Source organism: Suncus etruscus, chromosome 4, assembly GCF_024139225.1.
Source record: "Suncus etruscus isolate mSunEtr1 chromosome 4, mSunEtr1.pri.cur, whole genome shotgun sequence".
In the NCBI taxonomy this organism is placed as follows: Eukaryota; Metazoa; Chordata; class Mammalia; order Eulipotyphla; family Soricidae; genus Suncus; species Suncus etruscus.
In genome coordinates, this window is record NC_064851.1 from 45454958 (window position 1) to 45467041 (window position 12084).

The 12084-nt window shown below is 38.8% G+C and overlaps 1 protein-coding gene across 2 annotated transcripts in view; it reads right to left on the reverse strand.

Moving 5' to 3' along the window:
- EVI5 (ecotropic viral integration site 5) overlaps positions 1–12084 on the reverse strand; it is a 171179-nt gene that overhangs the window by 42243 nt on the left and 116852 nt on the right. For both annotated transcript variants that reach the window (XM_049772197.1, XM_049772198.1), the window contains one exon: positions 8306–8401. In XM_049772197.1, coding sequence (XP_049628154.1) covers positions 8306–8401 — 96 coding nt within the window. The remainder of the gene's footprint in view (positions 1–8305; positions 8402–12084) is intronic.

The window sequence follows — 12084 nt, forward strand, 5'->3', positions numbered from 1 at the left end:
CCCATCCTTTTGTTACAATATTGGTTGAAGCCAAACAACACAACACACTGCTACCTCAACCAAAAGCAATGTCTTTCCTCTGCCCTTTTTCAAAAATAATTTTTTTAATTGAAACCATTGTGATTTGCAAAGTTCTTTGTAGTTGAGTTTTAGATACACACTGTTTCAGGACCAATCCCACCACCAGTATCAAACCTCCCTCCACCAATGTTCCCAGAGTACATCCCATGCCACCACCTCCTGCACCCAGCCTGAAAAGCATTAAAGGTCCATTTTTAATTTTGGTTGTTAAAGTTTGGGGCTCATGTCATTGTTGTTGACTCTTCTGCCTTTTCTTTCTTTTGAAAATTTATTAGCTAAACACTGTGGTTACAAGTTTGCTCGCTTTTCCTCCTCTTCTCCTCCACCTCCATCTCCTCCTTTCTCTTCCTCCTTTTTCCTCCTTTCCTTCCTCTTTCTCTTTTCCATCTTCCTCTCCTTTTTCTTTCTCCTTTCTCCTTCTCTTCCTTTCCTCCTCCTCTTCTCCTCCTGCATCTCCCTCTCCTCTTTTTCTTCCTCCTTTTTCTCCTCCTTTCCTTCCTCTTTTCTTTCTCTTCTCCATCTCCCTCTTCTTTTCCTTTCTCCTCCTCCTTTCTTTCCTTTTTCTTCATCTCCCTCTTTTTCTTCCTCCTCTTTCTCCTCCTTTCCTTTCTCCTCCATCTCCCTCTCCTTTTTCTTCCTCCTTTCCTCCTTCATCTCCCTTTCCTCCTCCTCTTTTTCTTCCTCCTTTCTCCTCCTTTCCTCCTCCTTTCTTCCTCTTTTCCTCCAGTAAAAAAAAAGAAGAGAAAGAAAAAGAAAAAAAAGGAGAAGGAAAAAAGAAGGAATAGGAGGAGAAGAAAAAGAACAAAAGAGAAGAAAAAAACAAGGAAAGAGAACAAGTTTGCTCATAATACAGTGTTTTCACCCACATATAAAGTTGTTCATGATTGAGTTAGTCATGCAATGTACAACAAACTTCTGCAGTACGCATTTCCCGCCACCTAGTTTCCCTATCTCTCCCTGATACCCTCAAACTTCTTATCCATCCTATCCCATCTGCCCCCCTTCTGCCCTTTCCTGACTGCTCAGTCACGCAGTGGTCCTCAAACTATGGCCCGCGGGCCACATATTGTATTTGTATCTGTTTTGTTTCTTCATTGCAAAATAAGATATAAGCAGTGTGCATAAGAATTCGTTCATAAGTTTTGTTTTTACTATAGTCAGACCCTCCAATGGTCTGAGGGACAGTGAACTGGACCCCTGTTTAAAAAGTTTGAGGACTCCTGGCTCAGTGAGTCACTAGCAGAAGGCCCAATGAATGCATTGAAAAGGGTTTAAAAACCCTTCCAATTCTTTCTATAATATCAGTGAAAGACCCAAGTCCATAGGCTCCCACATCTCTTTTCAAACTCCATGTACTTCATTGACCATCCCATCTTACTCTACTCAAATACACTGCAGGCTTTTGGCCCTCACATTTTCTGTTATTAAAGGAAAAGTTTCCCTTCAAATATGTGCTCGGCTCTGTGCTCAGGTTTTATAAATTGCCAGGGATAAAACCCAGGCCTTTCACATGTAAAGCTTGAGTTCAGCCTATTAAGTGTTTTGTCCATCCCTAACCATTATAAATTCTAAATACAAATACTCCTCTCATTTCATTCAGGTCTCTATTATTTTTTAGATAGCTTCTCAAATTTCTTCCTAAAATAATATCTGTATCTAATATCTATGCTTCTTTGCTTTATAGCTATATATTTGTTCAACTTTTTTTTGAAAAAAAATGCGCATGTTTATTATTGTCTACATGCCAATCAGAATAGAAGCTCCATAAACATGGAATTTTTGCCTGTCTTACTCAGTTACTGTGTTCTTATAGATATTATAATTATTCAAATATTTGTATTATAAGTAATTGAGTTAAAATAATGATTCATCTACTATTTTACAATTTGATGCAAATCTACTCCAGGATTAAGTTGAAATGAATTAAGTTCTGAGATATCTTTTTTCTTTAGCATTAGAAATATTATCATGGTAAGTTTCATGGGTTTTCTTTTCTGGAGCATCCTGGGTACCTGGGTGTCACTTCTATCTCCATGTCCATGAGTTTTTTTACTGTTCTTATTGCTTTGTTTTGTTTTTGTCTACACTCACTGGTACTCAGGGCTTACTCCTGGTGACCATATGCTGAGGATCAAAACTAGGTCAGACATATAAGATAAATATAATTCTTTCTCTACAGCATCTAGTCTATCTCTCTAGCCCAGAGTTACATTTATGTATAGGGACCAAATCTGGGCCTCACACAGGGAAGCATGTACTATCTCTACAGCTCTGTTCTCAGGAATTATTCCTGGTAGACTGTCCAAATCTGAAAAAAAAACAAAAAAAACAGGCTATTTTGAATTTAAACAGAGGACTTGGGGCGGGAGCAATAGCACAGCGGTAAGGTGTTTGCCTTGAACATGGCCAATACAGGGCACACCCCGATTCAAATACCGGCATCTCTGATGGTACCCCTGAGTCTGCCAGGAGTAACTCCTGAGCGCTGCCAGGTGTGACCCCAAAACAAAACAAAACAAAACAAAAAACAAAAACCAGAGAATTTGGTTTCCTCCATGGTTGATCATGGATATATGATACTATGTGACATTCACTATTCAAAATACTTGTAGTTAACAAAGAGGAACAAAACAAAGAAATAATTCTGTTTAGTGAACAAAACAGTTTTCTTTCTCCATTGAGCTTGATGGTAAAGAGTGATGTCAGGTGAACATGATAAATGAATCTTATAGTGTATAATATAAAAGGTGCTTAATATAATTCTTTTTTTTAAAATTACATGAGATAGGTATGGTTAGTGTTGAGGACAAAGTACTATTACTATTTAAATAATGTGGTCAGGACTAGTTCCTTAGAAGAGTGAAGTTATCTAAACAGATATTTGAAGCAAGTGATCTATACTTGGTTGAACCAATTCAACCTAGTTCAATCCACAACATAGGACATGGTCCCTCAAGCATCACCAGGAGTGATCTCTTAACATAACCAGGAAAAAGTCCCTGAGTACTGCTGAATGCAGCCTCTCAAAACAAAATTAAAAGAAACAAAAACTAAATCCAAATTCATAATAACTATAAACTGCAAAAATATTTAAATGATATATGATAATATAATTTTTATACTCAATGAGAATTTATTAGTTTAGCCCCTTTATTTTCAAAGCATATGATCTGCTCCGAAGTGATAATACAGTAGAATGGTGACTAAAATTCGTAAGTTTCATTCTATTTGAGAAGGGAAACTTAGCAGTTATTTTTATAAACATTTCTAAGAAAATGGCTAGAATTTGAAAGCTGTTATGCAGTTTAAAAATGTTATCTTGCCATGAAAGAGTGATAGAAAACAGTTCCTCCAAAGGTGGAAAAAGTCGTCATTATAAAGGATATTATACATATTAGAGATAAAGTTAATTCACCAATAATAAGGGGAAATTTAAATCAGACATGTATCAAATCAACTGAAGAGGTCTGAAAATAGAAGCCAGAGCGACAGCACAGCAGGTAGGGCATTTGCCTTGCATGCGGTTGACCCGAATTCAATCCCTGGCATCCCAGTTGGTTCCCTGAGCTTGTCAGGAGTGATTTCTGAGTGTAGAGCCAGGAGTAACCTCTGAGCACCAAAAAAACAAGAAATCTGAAAATAAATTTAACAAACTTAAAGAGAAGTATACCTGTTTAAAATGTTATAGAACTTATAAAATTAGTTTTGTTTAATTTATGCCTTCAACTATATGTGACATTTATAAAATATAATTTTCATAACTACATTTAAATAAGTTTAAATCAGTAAAATATTACATTATAATGTAATTCTTTTATTCATTCATTTATTTATTTATTTATTTATTTTGATTTTTGGGCCACACCTGGCGGTGCTCAGGGGATACTGCTAGCTGTCTGCTCAGAAAAAGCTCCTGGCAGGCACAGGGGACCATATGGGACACCAGGATTCGAACCAACCACCTTTGGTCCTGGATCGGCTGCTTGCAAGGCAAACGCCGCTGTGCTCTCTCTGGGCCCAATTCTTTTATTTTTTAGTGAACTATTTTTTATAGCTTTTAGTGAACAAAACTTGCTTAGAAAGGTGTGAGAGGAGAGAAAGAGGGGAAATACATGCAACAGAGAGAGAACACAGGCTTCTCCAGAGTGAAAATAAGCAAGAAAGGAAATAAGTAAGATCAGTGTTTAAGGTTTGTAGAGTAAACCTATAATGTAATTCATTAAATGCAAAATTTGAGAGAGAATTTGGCTTATGGGAAAAAATTATTCATAAAAGGAACTATCTGAAGAATTGGTCTGAAAAGATTTAAGTAAAAAAAATACTTTACTAAGTTGAGTTCTCCCCCTAGTGGAACTTAAGATATTTCCATAATTAAGAAGAACCTAAAACAGATTCTGTCTCTACTTGAAAAAAGTAGCTTTTGTTTTCTTTTATTGGTTTTGGGCCACAAGTAGTGTTGCTCAGAGGGCTTTTCTGGCTTGGTACTTGGGGTCACTCCTGCAAGGTGCTCATGTGACATGTAGTATGGTATTCACTGAACAGTGAATATGGTACTAGATTAAGAAAGGAATACTCCTAGTTTGCTAAGGGAATTTATACATTTTCAATAATGAATTATGGCCTTATTTACATAGGTGAAAATTACTTAATATATCACAAACTGACTTCTATTTATTTACTTAATTAAAATAATTTCTAATTACTGTGAAATTACACTGTTCATGATTGGTTTTCAAGCATATCAGTGGGATTTATTTTCTCAAATTCCATTTGTCATTCCTTTAAGTTTTGTTGGAGCAAGAAATGAAATAAATTTGTTATATGCCTGCCAAGGAGGCAATCCTGATGGTGGGAGGGAACCTGGACACATTGGTGGAGGAAGGAGGACACTGGTGGTAGGACTGGTGTTGGACCATTTGTAGGCTCAAAAACAACTACGATGCACATCTGTGTAAATCACTCTTAATTTAACATAAAAGAAAAGAATAATGTGCAAAAAGGTTCAAAAGAGGAAATAAAATGTTCAACACCATATTAGGAATCATAAGTGGGAATTAAAATTATGATGAAATATCACCATATACCCAGCAGAATCACATAAATGAAACATCTGACACCATCAAGAACGGGGGGAGGAGGTGGAATAACATGAACTTTCAAATATTGTTCTTGGGAATTTAGACTGATAGAAGCACTCTAGAAAATAAATTGAAGATTTGCATATTCTATGATCCAGGCATTCCACTCCTTGGTAAACATGCTAATGAAACTGCTATATATGTGATGAGTAGAATAAGTACAAGATACCACCATTCTCACAGTCACTGCTAAAACTAATCTGAAAAATCTCCAATGACCACTTGCATTAGACTAGATAGGTATTCTGTCTATTTTGAGCATGTTAAATCAAAACGTGGATCATCTACAAGAATAAAATGACTTACTAAAATAATGTTGAACACAGAAGAAATGCAGGGCCAGAGAGACAGAACAGGGGTTATGCATTTGTCTGCAGACAGCCTGTCCCTAGTTTGTTTCTCATCCCCACTTACTTGACTGCAAATTCCTTGCTGTCACAAAATGTGCTATGTTGGGCCAGAGTAATAATTCATAGGGTAGAGGGCTTGCCTTGCAATGTGGCCAACCCATGTTTGATCCCTGGCATCCCATATAGTCTCCTGAGCAATGGCAGGAGTAACTCCTGAGTATCAGAGTATGGCTCAAAAATCAAAACCAAAACCAAAAAAAGGGCTATGCTCACTTCAATTTTTCTCCAATGTGTTTTTTATAACTGGGTTTAATATTTAAATTTGTTGAAAAAGCAAACTAGTATCTTTTGAGTCTCTTCTTTTTCTTAAAAAAAAAAACACTTATTTTTTGGTTTTCTTCATATTAATACATTAATGAGACTTAAGATTAAAAAAAATCAAAATATACCTATTTCCTAGTGAATACTATTAATTACAAGATGTGCTAAATAAATACAGATAGAAAATGACTAAAAGAAAATAGTTTTCTATTTCGGGCTAGATCCAACCTGAATTCTTCAGCCCCAGCTAATGGAGTAGCTACCCCTGGGCAGAGAGCCAGAATCCTAGGTACTATGGGATAGGCCCCAAAAGCCAAAACAAACAAAACACACAAATAAAAATATTCAATAAGACCCAAAGGAATTCAGAAACAGAAAAAAATTACACTATGTATTTCAGATATATAATAACATAATTTAACTGTAGAGCCAGACAGAGGAATTATTACTAAGGAATTCAAGATAAGTGATAAGGGTATGAGTGGGAATACATATAGGATACAGGCAATATTCTCTTTGACCAGAATAATGGATAAATGAGTAAATTTAAAAAAAAGATTTATTTGGGGAAGGCTTTTTTGGGGTTAAGGGGTTTGGACTCCACCCAATGGTGCTCAGGGATCACTCCTGGTGGGCTTGAGGAACCATATTGTATGCAGTAGGTTGTACCTGGGTCAGCTGCAAGCAAGGAAAGCACCCTGACTGTTATATTATTTCTCCAGCTTGAGAGGCTTTTATTGACCATATCTAGAAGTGCCCAGGGCTTACTCTGTGCTTAGAGGTCACTCCTAGCAGTGCTCAAGGATCATGTGTGGTACCAGGAATCCAACCAGGGTTAGCTACATGCAAGGCAAATGCCTTAATCCCCATACTCTCTCTGCTTCTAAATTGGCATTAATTAACACACACACACACACACACACACACACACACACACCCCACATAAACACACATACATATGTCAAAGTTTTGCTTTATGAACTTCTCCATATTTGATATTCATATCGTATTTTTTCTGGGGGTCAGGGTACAACAGGCAGTGTTCAGGGCCTATTCCTAGAAAAGTGCTTAAGTACTGCTTCCTATGGTGCTAGGAAAAACATGCAGTGCCAAGGGTTGAATGCAGGCCTCTGGCAAATAAAGCATATGCTTGAACCCACTGAACTCTCTCCAGCCCTTGTTGTCATATTTCTTTGTTTTATTTTTTGGCCACACCCAGTGGCACTCAGGTGTTGTTCCTGGTTTTGTGCTCAGAAACCACTCCTGAAGGCTCGGAGGACCATATGGCATGCTGGGATTGAGCCCAGGTCAGCCATGTGCAAGGCAAAGATCCTACACAATGTGTTATTGTTATAATTATTTTTTTTAAAGGCTAAAAATTGGGGCCAGAGTGATAGCACAATGATAGGACATAAGCCTTGCATGTGGCCTATGAGACCTACATGAGTTTGATCCCTAGCATCCCATATAGTCATTTAAGCCTGCCAGGCATGATTTCTGAGTGCAGAACCAGAAATATCTTGAGCACCACTGGGTGTGACCCAAAACAAAACAAAACAGGTTAAAAGTTGGGGCCGGAGAGATACTGTACAGTGAAATAAACTTGCATGTCATCTCGCCAGCTCTAGTTCAATATTCAGTTCTTTAAGCCCTGGCAAGAATTAAATCCCAAAGCACTACCAGTTATAGTCCCCAAACAAAACAAACAATCCCTCTGCCCAAAATACTGGGACCAGAGAGATAGTACAGGGGTTAAGGTGCTTATCTTGAGTTATAATGACCTGGTAAACTGACCCTGATACCACATGTAGGGAACCAACCCAGAACAAAGCCAGGAAGAGACCCAACACTAGTGGGCACTGTCACATGTGGCCCTCACCACCCCTGCCAAGAGAAAAAGACAAACACCATCTGATTTCACTTATATGAGGGACTGAGTCAAATTGATAACCAGAAAGTAGATGATCAATGGATACCTGGGCTGTGAAGAAGAGGGGAGTGGGAAGAGCAACTGTTTAATGAGCACAGTTTCATGGGCCAAAGCCATAGCACAGGGTAGAGAGTTTGCTTTGCATGTGGCTGACCCAGGATGGACATGGGTTTGATCCCCGGTGTCCCATATGGTCCCCGAGCCAGGAGTGATTTCTGAGCGCATAGCCAGGAGTAACCCCTGAGCATCACTGGATGTGCCCCTCACCCCCCAAAAAAGAACACAGTTTTAGTGTGACAAGATTTGGAGTCAGGTTTCACAGCAATGTGAATGTACGAATGCTATATTTTAAAACTTTTATTATATGTATCAAGCCACTTGAAAAATAATGAATAATTGTCAGATAAAGTCAAAGTCATACGAATAAAGATCAAAAAGTCTTTGCAGTAGGAAAGAGAACTGGCGCAATAGTTTTCAGACAGTACCTGGATTTCAAGCTCAGCAATATGCTGCTGTAGCTCTGCCACAGCGGCGATGCTGTCTGCTTCCCGGAGTCTTACGGCCATCACTTCTTCCTTGTTCTAGGGTGGCAGGCATAAGAAGCCAGAAATTAACCATATGACAAAACCGATGGAAGGCCAGCAATAAAACACAAATACATTAGCCTGCTCAAATTTAGAAAAAAAAAAGAGGACCATGATTACTTGGGGGGAAAGTGCCATTACTTCCTGAACCTGCCATGAAATTAACATACAGAATAGCATTTTATCTTTAGATATAAAGTAATACCACTTATGTTGATCCAAATACTAAAATTAAAAATTAAAGTTGTTGGTGAATATGAAAACAATTAACTTTTTTAATATGTGGTGGTCACTTATGTTTTGTTAAATTTCATTTATTTTACATTCTCATCCTCAGACAAACTCCAATCACAAGCTAAGCTCTTATTTTCTTTTTTTTTTTTTTTGGTTTTTTTTTTTTTTTTTTTTGGTTTTTGGGCCACACCTGGCGATGCTCAGGGGTTACTCCTGGCTGTCTGCTCAGAAATAGCTCCTGGCAGGCACGGGGGACCATATGGGACACCGGGATTCGAACCAACCACCTTTGGTTCTGGATCGGCTGCTTGCAAGGCAAACACCGCTGTGCTATCTCTTCGGGCCCTATTTTCTTTTTTTTTAATTTTTTAATTAATTTTTTTTTTTAGTGTCTGTTGTAACATCTCCCCTTTCATTTAGTTTTTTTTTCGGGCCACACCCGTTTGGTGTTCAGGGGTTACTCCTGGCTAAGCCTCAGAAATTGCCCCTGGCTTGGGGGGACCATACTTAACGCCGGGGGATCGAACTACGGTCTCGGTCCTTCCTTGGCTAGTGCTTGCAAGGCAGACACCTTACCTCTAGCACCACCTCGCCGGCCCCTAGGCTCTCATTTTCAAGTGCATCCAAAAGTTGCCCATTTGTGTGTGTGTGTGTGTGTGTGTGTGTGTGTGTGTGTGTGTGTGTGTGTGTGTGTGTGTGTAAGAGAGAGAGGGAGAGAAAGAGAGAGAGAAAGCGAGCGAGAGAGACTGTGTGTTTATGTGTGTGCATGAGAAAGCGAGAGAGAGGCCTTATGCATGCCCAATAATGTTGAGTCTATTTCTCTCTGTCTCTCTGTCTCTCTGTCTCTCTCTCTCTCTCTCTCTCTCACACACACACACACACACACACACCAGCTCTCACACAATAACACAAATGAACAACTTTTGGATGCACATGAAAATGAGAGCCCAGCCACAACCCTAAGCTCCAAAGCTGTTAATTAACTTTTTGGGGACCACATCTGGCAGTGCTCAGGGGTAACTTCCATTTGCACTCAGGAATGACCTGGCTGTGATGAAAACCTCAGGCTCCAAAACTACGAACTGGAGAAATGTGGGTCTGGAAGCAAATGGTGATGCAGAAAATAATCCATACTGTGCAAAGGTATAAGAACGGGTTCAGGAATTCCAACACTCAAACCAGGAATCCCCACCACAGAAGCCTTTCGCTCTTAAGAAGGAAAGTAGCTTAGTGGAGGAAGATCCAAGAATGAGAGTGTGCCTTCCTTTTATTAGCAAGAACCAGAACACACCTGAGGGTGGAAAAGGAATACTAAGTAGGGAGGGACCCACCAATCCAATCACCAGATCATACCCTAGGACCTAGTAATCTGACACCTGACAGTACAGGAGGCGGGGGTTGGGCTGGGGGAGGAATGGTGGAAGGGGAGAAGCATAGGGGAATTTAGGGACCTAACCTGGGTTGGCCACCTGTAAGTTAAGTGCCTTACACACTGTACCACCTATCCCCCCAAAACTTATTATTTGATTTTGGGGCCACACTCAGCAGCATTGAGGGGCACATATTTCTGGCTCTGTGCTCAAAAATCACTCTTGGCAGAACTGGCGACCATAAGGATGCTGGAGATCTACTCCAGGTTGGCTGCATGCAAGGCAAATTTTCTACCCCCTGTGCTATCACTTCAGTCCTCAAAACTATTCATTTTTAATAAAGAATAATTATTCAGAATTTATACACTTAAATCTGTAAGTAATTAGGACAACAAATAAACAGATATGGATACTGAGAGTAGATTAGCTAGATTATAATAAAAATCACTTTCTTTGGCAGAAGCAATAGCACAGCAGGAGGGCATTTTCCTTGCACATAGCTGACCTGTGTTCAATTTTTGGATTCCAACATGGTCCCCCAAGCCTGCCAGGATCAATTTCAGAGCACAGAGCCAGGAGTAAGCCCTGAGTGAGGCCCAAAAAACAAACAAACAAACAAACAAACAAACAGAAACAAAAAAAAAATCACTGGGCCGGAGAAATAGCATGGAGGTAAAGTGTTTGCCTTGCATGCAGAAGAACAGTGGTTCGAATCCCGGCATCCCAAAGGTTCCCTGAGCCTGCCAGGAGTCATTTCTGAGCACAGAGCCAGGAGTAACCCCTGAGCGCCGCCGGGTGTGACCCAAAAGTAAAAACAAAAACAAAAAATCACATTCTTTCTGAGATAATAAATGCCAACATTATAACTAAAGGAGAAAAATTGAATTTCAGAGTGTTTCCATTTTTATTGGGGGCATAGAATTGTACTGGTTTTTTTTTTAATGTTAACACTCAGATTCCATAGAAAAGGGAAAATAATTTTAATAGTAAAATTGTGCCCTGACATTTTATATCAATGAAATAAGCAGTGAAATGAATACTCATAAACTCATAAACAGGAACATAAAGCTCATGAAACCTGAAAATAAGTAATATTTGGTAGGTGGAGAGGCATTAGAAGGTTTGGGCCAAATGTTCTGTGTTGTTCAGGGGCCACATCTGTCTCTGTACTAAAAGAAATCATATTTGATGATAGAATTCAAGCCAAGTCACAGCTATAGCCACATGCTAGGCAAACACCTTAACCTTTGTACCATCTCTCTGATCCCCCAAAATGTATCAGAGTTATACAAAAGAAGGGCTAGCTAGCCCTACTGACAAAGTTAGGTTTATTTCAACATAACATAAAATATTTGACCATGGTGACAAACTCACTGGTTTTTTTGTTTTGTTTTATTTTGGTTTGATTTTGAGGCCACACTTGATGGTGCTGCTTTGGGCTTACTCTTGGCTCTATGCTTAGGGCTCTCAAGTGACAGTGCTTGGGGGACTATAAAGAGTACTGGGTTCGTTCCTGGGTTTCGGCACCAAAAAAAAAAAAAAAATGAGTACTGGGGACTAAACCCATGTCACGCACAAACCTGGGTCAGTCATGTGCACGGCAAATGCCCTCTCCACTATACTATAGCTCTGGCTTTCATTGGTTATTCTTAAAATCTAATAAGGTAGTTTAAAAGGCTTAATAAATCAATATAACTTAAACAAAAGGAGATTTTAAGACTCTGCCAAACAGGAGTGGCAGAAAATATAATTGCAAATTCTTCAAGATGTATTTCAAAGTATTAGTAGGTAAATAAATCACTTTGGGAAAGGAAACACTATCTGATAATGGAAATATTTCTATCGTCCTGTTTCCATACAAAAACACTAAGACATCTGTTTTCAACATATACATTCAAACCCTGGTCATTTAAACTTTTTAATGATACTATTTTTGTCTAATGTATGTAGATTTTAGCTGTCACTGAATGGAATTTCTTTTCAGAGTGAATTCATATGTTTTATTTAGAGTCTAGTGAAACAGGGATAGGGTATGAAATAAAAAACAAGACACAAACAATCCAGACATGGTTTCGA